The 19,768-nt window shown below is 37.1% G+C and overlaps 1 protein-coding gene and 2 long non-coding RNA genes across 3 annotated transcripts; 2 read left to right on the top strand and 1 right to left on the bottom strand.

The window, feature by feature from the left end:
• The first annotated feature begins 208 nt into the window (after positions 1–208).
• LOC132109568 (uncharacterized) lies at positions 209–9,314 on the top strand. The gene is made up of 3 exons (XR_009424519.1): positions 209–546; positions 670–895; positions 9,188–9,314. It is a non-coding gene; the product is annotated as an uncharacterized LOC132109568 (long non-coding RNA).
• Positions 7,202–18,714, bottom strand: lonrf1 (LON peptidase N-terminal domain and ring finger 1). The gene is made up of 12 exons (XM_059515748.1): positions 18,280–18,714; positions 15,252–15,370; positions 14,278–14,400; positions 13,934–14,104; positions 13,556–13,685; positions 10,547–10,622; positions 10,230–10,344; positions 9,909–10,030; positions 9,546–9,704; positions 9,173–9,335; positions 7,545–7,694; positions 7,202–7,445 (listed from the first exon to the last, which is right to left on the bottom strand). Exons 1-12 carry the CDS (start codon positions 18,575–18,577, stop codon positions 7,296–7,298), a joined length of 1,776 nt encoding a protein of 591 aa, XP_059371731.1. The 5' UTR covers positions 18,578–18,714; the 3' UTR covers positions 7,202–7,295.
• LOC132109569 (uncharacterized) lies at positions 13,593–14,414 on the top strand. The gene is made up of 3 exons (XR_009424520.1): positions 13,593–13,713; positions 13,898–14,118; positions 14,301–14,414. It is a non-coding gene; the product is annotated as an uncharacterized LOC132109569 (long non-coding RNA).
• Positions 18,715–19,768: the final 1,054 nt, after the last annotated feature.

The following is a 19,768-nucleotide window of genomic DNA, read 5'->3' as shown; positions in this document are numbered from 1 at the left end:
TAATGAATCAGAATATTACATCTCACTAATGTGCTAAGGTCTACGTGTAAAAATGTTACGTAGAAATTTAGCCTACAATTTAGTCGTCATTAAACAAAAACATATAGCCAGTTAAAGACCAATCAGGGTCAAGTATTCCAGACATCGTGGTTTAATATTAAAACCGTGTTTCTTCAGTAACTTTTTGTTTTGTTTTTATAAAATGCTTTAGCTCTTCACGGCGAGGTTTTATATTACTCAGCGAGGGGACAAAGCCAGCTGTCTCTCCCGCTAATCTCCGCCTCTGCGGAGGGAGACGCACTGCCTGCGTTTGTCTTATTACCAAACGCACCCCGAGACTTTAAGTACCGAGGCTCTGATATGTTTACCTTTACTCTTTTGCAGACGTCATTTGAAGCTTTATCTGTGTATTGACACAGGGGGATTAGGTTGGTGTGAAACAAGGCTTCTTTATCAGTCCCAGCTCTTAGACGCTCCATAATCCCTACAAAGAGAACCAAGAGAGGGAGACAAACGTCTCATACATTCGCCATATATCTCGCTGAGGTATTTGCATTTGAGACCGCGGCTCGCAGGCTGTTAACAAACAAAAGAGTTTGCGGATGCACTTTAAAAGTTTATTTTCAATTAACTAGCTACTTAAAAGTTTTATTCTGCCTTACCTATCAGGCGACGGTTTCCATGGCAACACGGGGCATTTGTTTGATAGGCTGTGACTGGCCCGCATCATCTCCTCAACACCCTCCATCTCTGACTGGCAGTGTGAAAATTACATTGATTTCATCCCAAATTAACTGCCATCGTTTTGACACACCACTTCAACTGTCTACTCAAGACACCATGTGGACTTCCTCAGCACGCGGATGTATGCAGTTTCCCGCGAACGCAGATGCAGGTTCTTTGTAATGACTTATGTATGCTCAGAGACAATTGGTATGCTACAAAAAAATGGTTGTCAACCACTGATCTATATATATCAGTGTTGTCAACCCTAACGTTACTCAAAAAGCCATAGGCAGGGGAGTTGCACAAGGGGTGGCCAGGGGTGGCCACGGCCACCATTGTATAAACTCCCCCCTCGTCCAATCAAAACACAGAGTGTGCATGTACATGTGATGTTCTAGACTAGTGCTCATAATCATTTATAGTGCGTTCTTTCACTGGAAATTTAGAATTATCAAATTTGTCAATATATGTTAGTTACTATCCCACGACTGTGGGAAGTCGTGGCCTAATGGTTAGAGAGTTGGACTCCCAATCTAAAGGTTGTGAGTTCAAGTCCCAGGCTGGCAGGAATTGTGGGTGGTGGGAGTGCATGTACAGTTCTCTCTCCACCTTCAATACCACGACTTAGGTGCCCTTGAGCAAGGCATCGAACCCCCAACTGCTCCCCGGGCGCTGCAGCATAAATGGCTGCCCACTGCTCTGGGTGTGTGCTCACAGTGTGTGTGTGTTCACTGCTCTGTGTGTGTGCATTTCGGATGGGTTAAATGCAGAGCACAAATTCTGAGTATGGGTCACCATACTTGGCTGAATGTCACTTCACTTTCACACTTTCACTTTCACAAAGAGTGACGTTTTTCTCCAAAAGTCAGCATAATTACAAATGTGATATTGATTTTATACAACAGTTCAATAAAAACAAGAAGTTAATATCAAGAGACTTACCTTTTAGACAACATATTCCCTCACTCAAAAATCATTCCAAACACAGCCACTGTTTTGAGCAACATGATAGTGTTTCGTTCCTGAATGAATCAACCGTTTAAATGATTCGGTTCTACTGCAATCTATTGTAACAGTGACTCGCTGCCACCTACTGGCGGGTTTAATTTCACATTTAAGGTACCTTATCATTTTTTTAATAATTTCAAACATCAGTTTTCAATGTTTTGCATTTAAAATATCAAAACACAATTAATTCATCTGTAACTGCAGGTTAAAGTATTCCATGTCCCACAGAGCTGTATTAAACAGTGTGTAAAAACATCTAAATGGCACTTCAGATGCAGCTTCTGTTTTCTCTGCATTGCAAATATAATTTTTGTTGATACTGATTGCATTTGATTGGTAACAGCCCAAATGCAAGTATTTGACCTAAAAGATGGTGCACAATTTTAGAAAAAAAAAAGCTTAAAAAAAAGGTAAAAAAAAATACCAGAAATCACAGATATTGTTTTATTTCAATATTACAAAACCCTTATTATTCTTTTCTTTTTTTTTATGTGCCACCCCAAGATTTACTGTGGCCTCATCTGGCCACCCCTATTAAAATTTTCTGGGGGCGCCACTGCGTAACGTTACTTCTCTCCTGCCTCTTTGTAATCGGCTTAATTGTTCACATTGAGCTACATCACACGGACGGTTTTAGATACAGCGCTCCTCATCAAAGTAGTCTCTTTATAGACGGGGTGCTTCTCAATTCATATTTATGCATCCTCGTTTCCTTTCCTCGCTTCCTTTCCTCGTGTCTTAGCTCCACCCTTTCAGGATGCGAGGGAAGGACGCAAGGAAAAGACGTGAGGATGGAGGACTTGAATCAAGTGAAATGATTTATCCTGCTCCCTTCAGCGTTACTTCAAAGTGTCATCAGCTGTAATTAAAGGGATCTGCCCTTATGTTGTTAAATTTTGTTAATTAAGACATTCATAATAAATATTAATAAAGCAAGATGCCCTGTTTGAAATATATGACATGCATGGTTTATTTGAAGTGAAAAGGTAAAATATAAATAAAAATTGTTACAACAGATGTGAAGGGGGAGGAGAATTTATACGTGCGTCACGTTAAGTCGATAAAATACTTCCGCATAGGATACACCTGTGTATCCTCGCTCATCTCTCCTCATGAAGCCTCCTCCCTCCTCGATCCTCGTCTCCTCGTGGTGCAATTAGAGAATTGAGATGTCCTTCAAGATGGCTGTGTTCGATCGGTTTCCGGGTCATAGGATGGAGGACGGAGGAGCGAGGAGACGAGTAGGGATATTGAGAAGCACCCACGGTTTCAACGGCAACAACATAAACAAAAGTTACTGCGCATGCGCTCTTTTGTGGACCTAACTTAACTTCCGGTAGACTTCCAAATAGAATCAATAACAACAACCAAGTCCCTCTAGAGTAGATATTTTTTGATAACAAACAAAATATGTTTGCTGCGTGGATCAAGAGGACTTAATGAAAATGCTAATTCATTCTTTGCCAGCAGGAGATGTTTTAAAGCACAGACATAAAGCGCGAGAAATAGAGGTTTCCCCAGTAACAGCTGTAAACAAAGCAGAGCTGGTACGCTCACACGCTGCTTTATCAGGCATATAACACGCAAGTCTTCTTTCAGAAATACAGCGATATATAAACACCTGTGCCTCGTTTTGATATTTAAACATATAAATGTAAGGAATTATTATTATTAAACGTGCAGTACATAACGTTACTCATGTTTATTCAGCGAAGCCTTTTTGAAAATCGATCAGTTTTAAAATTGTGGCGAGTCTCCAAAAATAAATAAATGTATGGTAAACACATCCCGCAGCACAACCACCTGAGCCAACTTCAGTCTACTCATCACCTTGACTTTGACTGTGTTTGTAGAAGGCACCGCAGCCAGACCGATATACACAACACAGACCGGAAGTTAACTTAGGTCCAGGCGCGTGCGCCCGATGAAAACGTCTATAGTAACCTGTTGCGAAACCAGCGGGAAAATTTCGAACACATGAAAAATTCCTGATCGCGCGACTTCCCGTAAATATGAGTGGATTAAAGGTACTGCAGGGCAGGCTATGTAATTCTTTACTGTACTAAAACATAAACATAAGGAAACGTGCTAAGTCCACATACTTGTTTCTTCGAAAAAATATGCTAATCTTTTTTGAAATTCGTCTAGAAACGGTAAAATGTGATCGCAGTTTTCGATTTAATCTCAAACTAATTCCAAAAGTATTAGAAAACACACAATTCAAGCATATAGATTAATAGATTAAATTTATAGATGTAATTTGTGTTAATTACGTTTCCAACACCACTACATTCATGGGGTCAATGTCACTAGTTGACTTTTACATTAAACGCATTTTTATACATTATTTTAATGCCATAACTTTTGTTTAAATATTTCCATAGGCTACCCAGATTAGTTCACCACAGCCTGATGCTTTTATTTATTTATTCATTTTATTTTTATTTCATTGTCATGATTGTTGGTTCTTTTTAAAGAGATTCACCCAAAAGAGTTTACCCAAAATTGAACAATTCTGGTATTATTTACTCATACTCATGTATTCGAAACCTGTGGAATGTAGCCTGATAGATATTTTGAAGAATGTTTTACAACAAGGTTTCATTTTTTTAACATTAGTTAACATGAACTAACAATGAAAAATACGCCTAAAGCACTTCTAATCCATGTTAATTTCAACATTTAAATTTTTGAAGTCAAAAGTTGTATCTGTTAGCATAATTTAATGAACCTATTAATCAAGCTTTGGCTATTGTCCATTGTTAGTTAATTGCGTTAACTAATGCATTAACTAACATCAACTAAAGTTTTCCAGTGTTTTGTCTATTCAATGAAAGTCACTAGGGTCCAAAATAACATTAGACCCCCAATATTTAAAAAAAACACACACAGGCATAGGCTATTTTTATATATCTTAATAGAATTTTATTTTTTGAGTGAACTATCCCATTAACTATTTTAGACAAGTCTGCTTGGAGGGGGGATAAAACAAGAGATGGAAACTTTTTCAAGAAATGGAAAATGCTGATAAGCGCTAAAACATCAGGCATGCCTATCAATTTGTGATTTTATGACGCCATCTAGTGGTTGCCTGGTAATACAAAAACAAATACAAACAAAATTATTTATTTTAATAGTACATTTATTGTATAATGTGTATCTCATAACTCATTAAGAGTTAAAGATATATCTCTCAAAAGAAAAATCACTGATACAGGTCCCTAGATTACACCAGGGAAAACAGATTTTGAATAGTCTGCCGAAGACTGCCTTAATTCCAAACACATCAATATATTACGTTAAAAAGGAATAGTAACGAAATAAATGAAAAAACAGAGGATATAATCTTAATTAGTGATTCTTATTTGGCTCATCTATATTTGTATTTTCAATTTAATCAAAGTCTTTTTACTTACACAAGACATTTTATTTGAGGTCTATAGAGTCACTCTTTTACTATCCCAAACCAATACCACAGGATCTGCCACCTTCACATACACTTAAACCAGAAGAGTGAGAATTTGACATTGTCAGGCTCACAGCCACAATGCTGACAAACTTCAGACAGATAAAGCAACAGCATTTGAAAGTGATATTTCAAGCCCCGTATCCTGAGGATGAAAGATCTTAGAAGTCAAGAGTGCACCTTGGATATGAAACAAAACATCAGATGCATCAATCAGTAAAGTCTTATTTAAATTACTAAAGTAAAGTCAAATAAAAAACAACTCTGATTTGAATCCCTTTCATAAATATTTGTCTCTCTGAATCACTCCATTGAGGTCATGCGATCATGAATGATGCGTGGCTCAGCATGACGTTGACCATGGAGGTGTGATCATTTAAAGCTGTGATGAAGTAAAGAAGGCCTCTGTAAATCTCAGTTTTTGGATGAACCTTTTTGTGTCTAATCTGTTCTGCAAAAGTTCCCAAATTTACACTTCTTCAAATAAGACAAATCTAAAATCAGTATGTTTAGGCATACTGCATTCAAAACACGTTTGAAAGCAAAGCACCCACCTGTTAGTAACTGGTTTTCAATATGGCAAAATGATAATAATCTTCAGAGCAGTGCACAACATATCAAATATGAAAAACCTAAAAATAAAGTAACAGTGCAGGTGAGTGCATGTTAACCCAAGACATGTATGAGATAAAAAATAAAAATAAACCATTGCACAATCACCAGAGTATGAACAAAGTCAGTTTTGAGCCCATATAAGTGTTACATCACATGTAACATTTGCAGTTTTAACATTCCTCAGAATGTGGCACTGAACAAAAAGGAAAAATAAGGAACATAAATCCGCAGTCCTTAACCAAGTATCTGAAACCAGATTAAGGCCCATCACAAGGCACAAGCACACAGAAATAATCCAATATGACTGACACAAATAGGTATGGAGAATTATAATGATCAACCAGATAACTAAAAGCTTCACAACACCTCCCACAACTGCTGTGTGATTAAGAGTATTTTACACTACCATTCAAACCTTTGGGGTATGCAAGATTTTTTTTTTTTTTTTTTGTTTATGTTTCTGAAAGGCTGCATTTATTTAATGAAAAATACAGTAAAACATTATTAAAATATATATATTTTTTATATTTGCATACATTTTGAAATATTTTTTTTTCCTATAAATGCTAAGCAGAATTTTCATTCAGTCTTCAGTGTTACATGATCCTTCAGATATTATTCTAATATGCTGATTTTTTGTCAGTATTCATTGATGAATAGAAAATTAAAAAGAACCGTGTTTAAAAGAGAAATCCTTTTAAATATTTATTTTCACTTTAATGCATATTTGCTAAATAAAAATATTGATTTCTTCCGAGAAATCTCATTTACCCCAAACTTTTGAATGGGAATCCCTTCCTCTCTCCTCTCTACGGTCATGCCAGCAAGCCTGCAACACATTTAATATTACGAATGAAACTACCAAAGCTAGCATAGATTATTCTGTGCCATTAGTCTTGCAATATTAATGTAACTCCTCATCTGTTACTGAGGATAATATTATTTCTGATTCTACTAAAACCTACGGCTGGAATTGTGAGATTTTGAGGCTGTAGTCATAAGTGTTTCATTCATGCATAATCAATGAGCTCCTATTTAGTCATCAGTCTCTTGGCCCTCTCGGCGACAAATGTGAGCTACACATTTAAAAACAAGTCCTGGACAGGGCCCAGTACTACTGGAAACATCTCAAATGTATGTCAACAAAACTAGCGGCAACATTTGGCATCCGCTCTGATGGTGTTTAATGAAGCGAACAGCGTGTGCCAATAAACAGCTGTTCTGTGTAGAATGAGTCCTTGATTCTTTGGTGCTCGACTGAAGTAGGAATCAGTTCAATGACTAATTCATTTTTAAACCAACCCATATCATAGTTTTTCAACCACAAGAGATCTTGTGTACAGTTTATGATCAGAAATCTATTACATTTTGTAGCAAGTGCAAACAAATGGCTCTGTTTAAATGAGAAGAAAATTCATGTTTTCTTGTGGTGCATGCATGTGATGTGATCAGATATATGGGCACATAATGGGTCTCCGTCCTAACTCTGAGAGAAGTATTCTAGTACGATACGTAGATGACCCAGTCTGTCCTTCAAGGAGGTCACAGACAGAACGGTGGTCTGATAGGCTGGATCTAACTGCAGCACCGACAGCAGCCACCAGCACCAGGCCGGCCCATTAGCAGATGCCTGCAATGCACAAAAACACATTCATTCTCGTTAGGGAGTTATTATTAAAATGCACAATCTGTAGTTTTGCTAATAAAGCAATATTCTGTGTGCTCTGACCTGTATATTGTCCTCTTTCTCGGGCATGATGCCGTACTGCTGGCTGATCTGTTCCTGAATGCGGCTGTTCAGGCGCTGGTGCCACTCTCTCGCTTGCTGATACACACTGTCATGGAGACGCTGCACTAATTCAAGCTCAGCACCTTCAACCTAAACACAAATGCATGCAAATGTCAGGTGGACAAACAAGCAGAAGTTTTACTTCAGCTTCAGAATAAAATAATGCTTGTGTCATCATTATGTAGATGGGTTTGAAAAGAGCTTGTATTTGTTGACTAACAGGCAGTTAATCACAAGCTCCTCTTCCTAATGTTTGCTGAATACTCTTGCAATTAACTCTAATTGACATTAACTATCTATGTGATATTAAATTTGCAGTACTAACAAAAGGTTTTGTATTTATTGTGATTATAAGCAATCCATCACAGGCTCAGGCTTGTGAAAGCAGTAATAACTCTCTCTCTCTCTCTCTCTCTCTCTCTCTCTCTCTCTCTGTCTCTCTCTCTCTCTCTCTCTCTCTCTCTCTCTCTCTCTCTCTCTCTCTCTTTAATAGATGCTTTTCATTAAATGTTTAATCATGACACCTTACTTAGGTGGTTAAGACACATAACCATAGGGAAAATGACTAGAAGATTAAAGAGTTGTACCATAACAGAAAACCAGACTGCACAAGAATGTCACAGTTGCCTAAAAGCATTTCATTGATGTTTTAATTGCAGGAGTAAAAATGAAATCTTAATATGATCCAGCTTTATGCAAACAGTGTTTAAAGCTTCTTTACTAAAATGTTATATTTTCATGTAAAATGCTGAAATGCTTACTTTAGTTAATAATATGCAATACACTATATTATGATATAATTAGTGGTAGCACTTTATTTTACAGTCCAGTTCCTCATGTACATACTATGTACTTATTATAGTAATTACAATAACTATGTATTAACTAAGAACTAACCCTGAACCTACCCCTAAACCTACCCAATGTAGTTACCCTGTATTACCAGAACTTTCTTAGATAAATACACTGTAAGTACAGTATAAGTACATGTAAGTACACGTACTGTAAAATAAAGTGCAACCTAATTAGTTGTGATTGATAGTCAACGGAAAAGCTTGCTAATACCACAGTTTACTGTGGGAGAATACTGTACTGAGTTTTTAGAGGAAGTACGTAGACACTAGGGTAAATTATAGAATGGAAATGTGGCATCAGGAAACATCTCAGATAAACAAATGCCAGATCTCTATTATGACAGGAACTATAACCTTTAATGTGAGAAGTGCAATTTCCATTACATCAAGGGCTGTTTTACAGAAACGACTTATTTTAAGGTTAATCTTAAGCTACGATCTGACTAAACTAACTGAAATCAGCATGATTACTAAACAGATGAAATAGCATTCTTGAAATTTCAGCTGTTTCTGTAATAAAGCCCCATGAGCACAATTTCATTTACATTACAGGCAGATAATTGTTGTATAATCTGGTTATACGGTTTAGATTTTGTATATCTGCCATACAGTCTAACTTCATGTGTATTAATACCACTGTTTGAAACAAAGACTTTTTACAGTGTCATTTTTCTTGGCCTTATTTCTCATTAAGGACAGTCTGTAACCTCTGACCTTATGATCTTCCAGGTACTCAATATCAGCTGTGTGGTAGCCATCTCTCTGTCCTCTCCTGAGCACTCGGAAGCGACTTCCTCCCACTGTTTCCACATAGGAGCGACCATCAGGAAGCAAATCCAGATCCAAAATATCCAACATGCAGCCATAATCTGCAAAGCTGTGACAGGGAATTTTGGGATCAAATCCCTTGAAAGGCATTCCATATTTATTCCATATACACATATATAACACTGCTATCCCCAAACCGTTGAAAGCAAAAGTATATACCATATATATATATAATTAACAACAACTTAAAGTTTCTTCAAATCTGTAATAGTGACGAAGTTATGATAGATGCTAACTGCATGATCTTTTATTTGTATACCCTTTGCCATGCTCGTAGCTGCACATGCCAAACTTTTTGGTGCCTGTCTCCATACATCGCCGCATCATCAGACGGTAACGAGGCTCAAAGATGTGCAGCGGACATGGGATGCCAGGGTACGCCACCGTGCACACAAAGATCGGGATGTCCTTAGTCAAACTAGAGATAAGAAAAGGGCAATTAATAAATAATTCTGCTTTTGCATAACCTTTCCCAGCTTCTAGACTGCTAGACATTTTAACCATGTCATTTTGTCCCATTTCATTGTGAAAAGCATCATTTTGCAGATACTGGAGTTGAGCAGCTTAGGAATGTGAGTTGACAGAACTACTGTTATTTGTTATCACTTAGAGGGGCACTCACTTTGAGAGCTCTGCCATCTCCGCCTCATGCACCTGTTTCCTTTCTGCCAACTGCTGGGGGAAGAGGCGGGACATGATCTCCTGCAGCAGCACTGTGTTGTTGTACTTCCTGTTCTTCAAATACTGGAATAGGAAGTAATGCGGTGAGACTGAAGCTTCTCTGTAACATTTTTTTTTTTTTTTTGGGGGGGGGGGGGGGGGGGGTTGACTTGCATTAGAAGGATCAGAATACTAGGTCTTTATTTACTATGAGGCATGTTTCTACATGCTTCTAAATGTTAGAAACGTGTAATCATTGTAAGAGCCTGTGTTTTAGTAGTACCTCCTGCAGTGGTTGTTTACAAAGTGGACAGCGTAGATTATGGTCCAGACTTCTCTCAATGCAGTTTTTGCAGAAGGTGTGTCCACAGGGTGTTGTCACTGGCTCATAGAATAACCTTTAATCCATCAATCACAATTATAAGAAGCGGGCAATTAACAAATAATTCTGTTTATGCACAACTTGTGTAAGTGATGTACAGTAAGCTGAGAGACTGCTAGACATTTTAACCATCTGGTAGCAAAGCTAAAGGAAATGAAAGTATCTGGTAGCAGGAAATAATGCCAGTGAAGCAGGACACATTATAAATCTCCACTGACCTGATGCAGAGAGGGCACTCAAAATCAGTCACTGTCAGAACGCTGAGGCAGGATCCTCTGCCCACACTGCACATACCTACAGAACCAAATAAACAAAATCAAGCTTGAATAGATGTCGTCTTGATTCGCTGTCTAATCATGCTAATGAGAATGTAAAATGATGAGAGAATATATTATTATACATATATTATTAGCTTATTTTATACTTAAACAATAAAATGGTTAAGGCTGTGTTATGTTGTTCATATAGGTTAGCTAATATGATATACTGTGAATGCAATAAAGTCAATAAGGGTCAATATTACCATAGAGTGCCTTTCAACCCTCACAATACTCAAAAAAAATGTTATTTCCCATTAAAATTTCCCATTCGCTTTATGTCAGGTCATAAATAGTAGACACGCAAGTACTATTGAAACATATTAGCTGAGCTCCCACACATTTTTTTTTTTAGATAATTATGGACCATTATTCAAAGCATAAACCTTAAGATATGTCCACCCTGTCATTGACACACACGCACACGCACACCCACACCCCCCCACACACACATATATATATATATATATATATATATATATATATATATACATATTGATTTTTCTTTTATGGTGGCAAAAATCATTAGGATATTATGGGATGTTGTTTTTTTGTTTGTTTGTTTTTTTAGTTGTATTGTTTTTAAGCCTTTTTTCCCATTCACCTCCATTATAAGACTGACAGACTGTAATGGTTTGTGTTCAAAATCTTCGATTGTCTTCTACTGAAGAAACAAATTCACCTACAGGTTCTTCTCAATGAATTAGAATGTTGTGTAAAAGTTCATTTATTTCAGTAATTCAACTCAAATTGTCAAACTCGGGTATTAAACAAATTCGACACACACAGACTGAAGTAGTTTAAGTCTTTGGTTCTTTTAATTGCGATGATTTTGGCTCACATTTAACAAGAACCCACTAAATCATAATCTCAACAAATTTGAATACTTCATAAGTCCAATAAAAAAATGTTTTAGTGAACTGTTGGCCTGCTGGAAAGTATGTTCATTTACTGTACATGTACTCAATACTTGGTAGGGGCTCCTTTTGCTTTAATTACTGGCTCAGTTCGGCATGGCATGGAGGAGATCAGTTTGTGGCACTGTTGAGGTGGTAGTGAAGCTCATGTTTCTTTGACAGTGGCTTTCAGCTCATCTGCATTTTTTGGTCTCTCGTTTCTCATCTTCCTCTTGACAATACCCTATAGATTTGCTCTGGGGTTCAGGTCTGGTGAGTTTGCTGGCCAGCCAAGCACACCAACACCCTGGTCATTTAACCAACTTTTGGTGCTTTTGGCAGTGTGGGCAGGTGGCAAATCCTGCTGGAAAATGAAATCAGCATCTACAAAAAGCTGGTCAGCAGAAGAAAGCATGACATTGCAGCCCAAATCATCACAGACTGTGGAAACCTAACACTGGACGTCAAGGAACTTGGGCTATGAGCTTCTCCACCCTTCCTCCAGACTCTAGGACCTTGATTTCCAAATGAAATACAAAACTTGCTCTCATCTCAAAAGAGGACTTTGACCCACTGGGCAACAGAGTCCAGTTCTTCTTCTCCTTAGCCCAGGTAAGATGCCCCAGGAGTGAGGAATACGACAACTGTATCCAAATATCCTTGACCCTTATGAGTGTGGTGGCTCTTGATGCCTTGACTGCAGCCTCACTCCATTCCTTTCTAATGTTCACTCAAATTCTTCAATCGATTTTCTTTACAATCCTCATAGGGCTGCGGTTCTCTCAGTTGGTTGTGCATTTTTTTCTTCCACACTTTTTCCTTTCACTCAACTTTCTGTTAACATACTTGGATACAGCACTCTGTGAACAGCCAGCTTCTTTGGCAATGAATGTTTGTGGCTTACCCTCCTTGTGAAGGGTGTCAATGATTGTCTTGTGGACAACTGTCAGATCAGCAGTCTTCCCCATGATTGTGAAGCCTAGTGAACTAAACTGAGAGACCATTTTGAAGGCTGAGGAAATGTTTGCAGGTGTTTTGAGTTGATTAGTTGATAGGCATGTCACCATATTCAAATTTGTTGAGATGGTGAATTGGTGGGTTTTTGTTAAATGTGATTCAAAATCATCACAATTAAAAGAACCAAAGACTCAAACTACTTCAGTATGTGTGCGTCGAATTTATTTAATACCCGAGTTTCACAATTTGAGTAGAATTACTGAAATAAATGAACTTTTTCACAACATTTTAATTCATAGAAAAGCACCTGTACATCTTGGATGCCCTGGGGGTAAGCAGATAAACATAAAATTATCATTTTTTGTTGAGCTATCGCTTTAAGCTTTGGCAAAGAAAGTAGGAAGAAATAGGAAAAAGGAAGAAATTTCTGCCACTGAAGAGAAAAAAAAATCTGTTGTCCTGTTGTCACTAAAGAGGATGGCTTTTTCTTAAAGTGGCGGATTCCCCAATAAGACAGATTGGACAACCATGGGACTACTAGGGACATGGACAAACTCTTCTTTTTAAAAACTATTATTTTTATTACTAAATGATCAATAAGCTCAAATTGAGTAATCTCTTATTTAACAAAATATTCATAGGAGAACAAACTTTTTTTATGATTTAATGAGCAAGGGACATAGCAAAATAACACGCATACTCTTACACTGCTCTTGCTTTTGTTATGAATATAACAACTTAGCCTAATATAACACCCTTTCATAGTCATTTCATGTTAAGCTATCATGGCAAATGTGTTATTTATGTACAGGACACCAAAAGGCATCCTACAGTGATATGGACCCACATAATGTGTTTAATAAGTTCCTTGATGCTACAAAAAAAGTAAAAATAAAAATTTTATCAACGTAACAAAACTACAAACTTTTTTACAATTGTGAAATTATTACTGAATTCTATTTAATACTAAAACAATGTTTTAACAATTCCTATATGTTGTATGTTCAAATGTGAAAGCATTACATTTGTTTTGTAGTAATGATTAAGATAACTTCACCTCTGTTCTGTTTCTCTTCTCTCTTCATCATCAGTTCATCATCATCCTCAGCCGTGGGGAGGAAGGACACGGCCTGACACAGGCTCAGACAGCACTCGCCGCTGGTGCCGTGCTTCACTTTAGTTGCATTCTAGGACAGCACAGGAAAGAGCCTGAGTGTGAGCTAAAACTTTTCATAATTGATGATAAGCATACCAGTTGATTACCATATTTGTATCAAGGGATATTTTCATGGGAAAAAAAAGAATAAATTAATATTTGGAAAAACATTACAATAACAATAATACCAGATCTTTCCCTTTGATATTTTTTGCTCACTTTACCAATGTTACATTTCAAAAGTGTCAACATCATTAGTGCTGTGCATAAACACTTCACCTGCACGGGATCACTTTGACCTTCAGCGTTGTTGTGGGAGTAGCGCTGACCATCTGGACATGAGGCACTTACAGAGCTGGTGATAGCACAGGGCTCTTGCAAGTACTCAGACACAACATGCAGGATCTGTGGAACTTCTTCTGGAACAGCCATGCCCTCTGCTTCCAGGATCTGCATACAGATCAGTGAGTGTATCAATGAAACAATCTTTTATGTTTTCAAGCAGAGCATGCTCTCTTGACACTGAATCACTCAAAATTATTCTATAAGGTATGATTTTATCTCCAGAAAAGTGTTTTGCTGTATATGATCTGTTCATCAAACCCAATTTCTGAAAAATTCACCTTCTTAATCTGATTTTTTGCAGGGGCAAAATCAGGATGCTGCTTTAGGCAATGGTAAAACTGGATGAGGGCTTCGGTCTGTCTGCCCATTTCAAGAAGCACATTCCCTTTACGAAAGAAGCCCTACAAAACAGAATTCAAACACAAATTATTATCACAGGTAACACTATTTAATTTATTAAATATTTAATGAACACAATAGCAAAATTCTCAGGTATAAATATAAATCTACTGTTTTACATAAACTTTTCAGCAGTTCTTTATTGTGCCAATATATACAATCAAAAATCTGGGGTCAGTAAGAAGTAAAATACAAGTCTCTTATGCTCATCAAGAGTTTATTGGATCTCAATGCAGTCAAAAAAAAAAGTTAAATTACAATTAAGAAATAACTGTTTTCTATTTTAATATTTTTTTAAATGTCATTTATTCCTGTGACAGTAAAGCCACATTTTCAGCATCATTACTCCAGTCTTCAGTGTCATATGATTCTTCAGAAATCATTCTATTTTGCTGATTTGATGGTCAAGAAACATTTCATATTATTATAAACAATGAAAATAGTTGTTCTGCTTAATATTTTTGTGGTACTTTTTTCAAAATTCTTTGATAAATAAAAGGTCAATAACAACAGGGTTTATTTGCATTTAACTAAATATTCTGAAACATAATAAATATAAACTGAATGGTGGTGTATGCCAGTGTACTGCTGTGAGGATAATGTCAAATCCCACAATGTGCTCTGGCCATACCAACAGATATTGCATAGCTGCGAAACTGTCAGTCATTGTCATGATAACGCACAGACATTTTAGAGATTTTAGAGTGAGTATACAGAATAAATGACAGGAAATAAAAGCACTAACTCTAGATGCAAATATGAAATTGATATTGATTTTGTCAACACTGTTCCTAAACAAACAGTTTGACCCTATATGCAAATAATCAGCACAGTCAGCAAAGACGGCCCTCACCTCAGTCCAGTTTGGTCGCACACAGCACAGGTCATCCAGGTCACGGAGGGCATCAGAAAAGCGACGGAGGCCCATGCAGGCCTCAGCTCGCCACACTTTCAGACTCACATCTTCAGGGGCTGTAGATACAAGAAAAGATGGACAGTGTGACCCTCAGTCTAATTTCAGACATAGACCTCTATCTGTTTTGAGCGTTTTAAATGTGCATTAACAAAAAGGGCAACCTAAATGAACATTAGTACTCTGCATAAGCATTCCTCCCACCACCATCAAAACACTGTGTATTAGTGCATAGTTAACTTAAATAGCATTCAACAGCCAGGTTTCCCAATGTAAAAGAATAAAATAAAAAATCCATTAATTTTCTCCATGTGAGAATTGATTGCTAATGATAAATTAAGCTTTAAAGACAAACATGATGTGAGCTCCGAGGTTGCCATCTGTTCACATTATTTCAACTTATTTTAAAATGGTCTAGTATTTTGAGAGCAAAGGGAATGGTTATTTTATGAAAAACCCATTTTGGAACATATTTTTTTTAAGAGTGTGGCATATAACACTTTAACAAAGATTTTTTTAAAATAGGAAAAATGAACAGACAAAAACACTTCTGGTACCAACACAGCTAAAAAGTAGGGGGGCCACTAATGATCTTGGATGACATTACATGACCGTAGCATAATCCAAAAAGAAGGAAAAGAAAATGCCTGATGTTTAAAAATGAGGTGCAACGGATATAGTTTACCTGCTACAAAATAGGCAAAGGAAGAGGTGGATGAGTGTGCATTAATCAAAGATTAATCAAACACAACTACAAACAGATCTGGCAATGAGTGTAAATCATTTCTTTGAATTATTGTAAAAAGAGGGGGGAAATGTATTTACGTCACTGTAATAACCAGGTTGTAACCCATACAAAACCAAATTATGTTATGATCCTTGGTTAACTAACGGGGTATAGGAGTATGGGAAACTGCCTCTAATTGGATTCAAAGGGTAGACAGACATCTTACTTTTACCTTGAAGGGTTTATGTTACCAGACAGATAATTGCAGTCATTCAGTGGCTGTAAAATGATACGTAATTCACTAAAGGGCAAATGGTACTGTTGCTGTTAAGAGTAATGCTATATCTACAAGAGAAGAACCTTACATTATTATTAAACTGCACTAGCTCAAACCGTCACATTCATTACACCCGATTCTCCACAACTGTATCTGTGCTTCTTACAATACGTCTCCTTTGTGTAAATTATATACCTAGGCTAGGGGGACTTGTTATTTCACCATTGTGTGCCCTAGAGGTGTTTTCATAGCCTTATTGGCTTCTGTCTGTTAATGATATCAGCCACTCACAACATGTTTTAACCCACTTTCCTGGCTGCTTATTAACCCTTTAGAAGACCTAAGATTATGAAATCACTTGCTTTTAACAACCACAGCTCTCCGCTCACTTCTGTGTGAGTAGGTGGATCACAAAGACAATATCTAACAGTCTTCAACCATCCCACGCTGTGTTTAAATGCTGCAATCTAGGGCACATATTTCTAGAAACAACAGATTTCAAACTCCTGCTGCATATTGCAGTCATTATTTCTGCCTACCTGTGTTTACAGGCTTCAAAACATGGATTCAGTGTATTCATTACATAATTTCTCTGGTGCATTTTTCACAGTGATGACATGAACTGACATGGTTCATATACTATATTTCAGTTACTTGTTGAAATGTTATTCAAATCATCATACTTCTGGAGTTTTTCCATTACATCGAATGCATTACTTTTTCCATTAGTGAGTGTGAGGTTCACAAACGCATTGACCTACTTTAGCTGAATGAAGTGTGCTGTCATAAGTGTCCTATAAAAGGCAAGTGAGTACCAATTATTATTATGGGTTATAAATATCCTGTACAGCAAGAACAAGGTTACAGTTTGCTTTGATTTGACATATAAGCTGTCTTAAAATCTAGGGAGCACCCTATCTAGACTGTACTAACTAGGCACCTTCCATGTCACCTGGCGCACTTATGAACCAAAAAATGCTATTATGCACAAATACATGTTTACTTTTTAGAGTTAGTATAAATGCAGTGCAATAACTGACCCTAACTATACACTAAAAAAATGAATAACCAATCATTAACACTATAACTCCCGCAAGTCTTAAGTACAACATGCTACAGTAACAATGTTTCGGTTTATTTGGAGCCTGACAGCTTGTAACTTGCGGTTCAGTGAGTCAAATTGTTTATGTTTTGGTTTACTCAAATGAACTGACTTCTACGAATTTTACTTTTGATATTCTGATTCGTGCTGTATGTTTTGATTCACACAAAAAAAAGACTCGGCTCATAAGATTCAGTAGTTCTGTATTTTGACTACGCTGGTTGTACTCATAGACTGTACTGTATGTTTTGATTCACAAAAAAGAATCGGCTCATAAGATTCAGTAGTTCTGTATTTTGACTACGCTGTTTGTGCTGTATGTTTTGATTCACAAAAAAGAATCGGCTCATAAGATTCAGTAGTTCTGTAATTTGACTACGCTGGTTGTGCTGTATGTTTTGATTCACAAAAAAAAAACTCGAGTGATTCGTTCAACAACACTAGTAGCACTGTATGAAATCTCTGTAGAGCACCGTACAGGAACTAAACTTAATAAAAACCACTCTGTTGTCTTGAAAAAAAAAAACGATTTGATCCTCAACTGTCAACCTTAGTTTTGAGGTACGGCCATAGTCCGGGCATCTTCATTTCAGTTTCAGAATCAGAAATAGCTTTATTGCCAAGTGTGTTCACACCATAGACTGTATAAAAACAGGTTCACACCAAGGAATTCGTCTTGGTGTTAGGAGCTTCCGGTACAGAAAATACAAAGTGCAAACATACATAAAATATGTGAATAGACAATGAATTATAAATAACAATAGTAATAATAAAATATATACAGAAAACGTATATATTTGCATAAGACGTTGCATAAGGTCAGTCAGTTCACCGGTAAACAGCGTTTGCAGTGCATCCTTACCCATCTCGATCCCTTCATCAGCAATACGCAGAGCTTCTGTAAATTCGCTCGTTTTCAGTTTCTCTTGAATGTGACATTTCATCTTAGTCTCTTCAGGGCAGCATTTCTCAATGACGCTGAAGAGTAACACATTGTTTTTGATGTTTTTCGCATCTCTGTGTTTCAATCGGTCTTTGCATGTGGGGCATCGCGAGGGCAGGAAGGCTCCCATGCATCTCCTGCAGAAAGAGTGACCACAGCTCATGGTCACTGGCTCGCACATGAGGAACAGACAGATCGGACACTCCAGTAGATCCATGCTCGACCCTTATCCGCTGACAGATACAGAGTTGAATAGATTATGCCTTTTGTCAAGTTACACAGCTCGATCCTTTAGCAAGAAATGGGACATGATTAAAAAGTTAAACGACAAGGGTAACTTAGTTTTAAAGCTTTGCCCTAAAGGCCGAAATTGTGCCAAGAGCATGCTTTATGATTCCATATCCAACTGACTTTTCTATATGGCAATACATTTAATATGTATGATTTTTCCATGGGCAATCATATCTCAGTCTTTGCTGTGAGAGTAACGTTTTCCCTTGTTGTGCATGATGATTTGCTTCACTCCACTTCAGTCCCATCAGTGCGACTCCTCCGAACTCCATCAACGCAGTGCAAGGACAAAATAAAAAACAACCGATGGATCTCTGATTTTCTGATTTTTCGCTCACGATACCAACATTTTTCTCTAGTGCAGCACGCAGAGTGTACTGGGTTCGCGTCTGAAACCATTGCATTACATAAATAAAAAACACGTGACGCGTTTTGGTGATTCCGATTGGCTCCCTGCTCCTGTTGTGAAACATCAAACCTTGCGTTTCATAACAGGGAATCTCGCGCACTAATTCAACGACAGACGCCTACAAAAAAAACTGTCATGGACATATATGGGTGTTCAATAATTATGATTTGATAATGAATTGCTTTCTTGCGTTTCTCTTGTGTATTTCAGCTTTTGCCGCACGTAGGAATACGTTTGTCTTTAAGATTAAAGCATATGGGGCCACTACTACAGCCACAGCCAGGAATAACATTACGTTAATATAATTAAACATGAATCCTAATTTGTTTACATAAATAGTTATACTATATTAAACTAACTTCATTTTAGGAAACCCTTTCATACTAAATTACATAAATCTTAATAAACTTGTTGTAACACGTGCTCATTTATGTTATAGTTTAAATGTTCAGTGGCATATAGGCCAGCAAAAAACTTGCATTTACTAGTCAAGGGCAATGCAAATACAGAAGCTTTGTGATTACTTGCAAAGGATACAAGTTTCATTTGGTTCAAATGTTTGTCACTCAGACTAAAGTGCACTTACACAAGGTTGCGTAAGTGCAGTAAAGGTTTATAAGTTTGCATTAAGCTAAACATGTGACGCTGAGTGGCTAAATCACATAACATCACATACATATCTTCTTTTGTAAGGCAGTGGAACAGGTT

The sequence above is a fragment of the Carassius carassius genome, chromosome 29 (assembly GCF_963082965.1).
Source record: "Carassius carassius chromosome 29, fCarCar2.1, whole genome shotgun sequence".
NCBI classification, from domain to species: Eukaryota; Metazoa; Chordata; class Actinopteri; order Cypriniformes; family Cyprinidae; genus Carassius; species Carassius carassius.
Note: the sequence above shows the minus strand (reverse complement) of the source record. Positions and strands in the feature narration are given on the sequence as shown.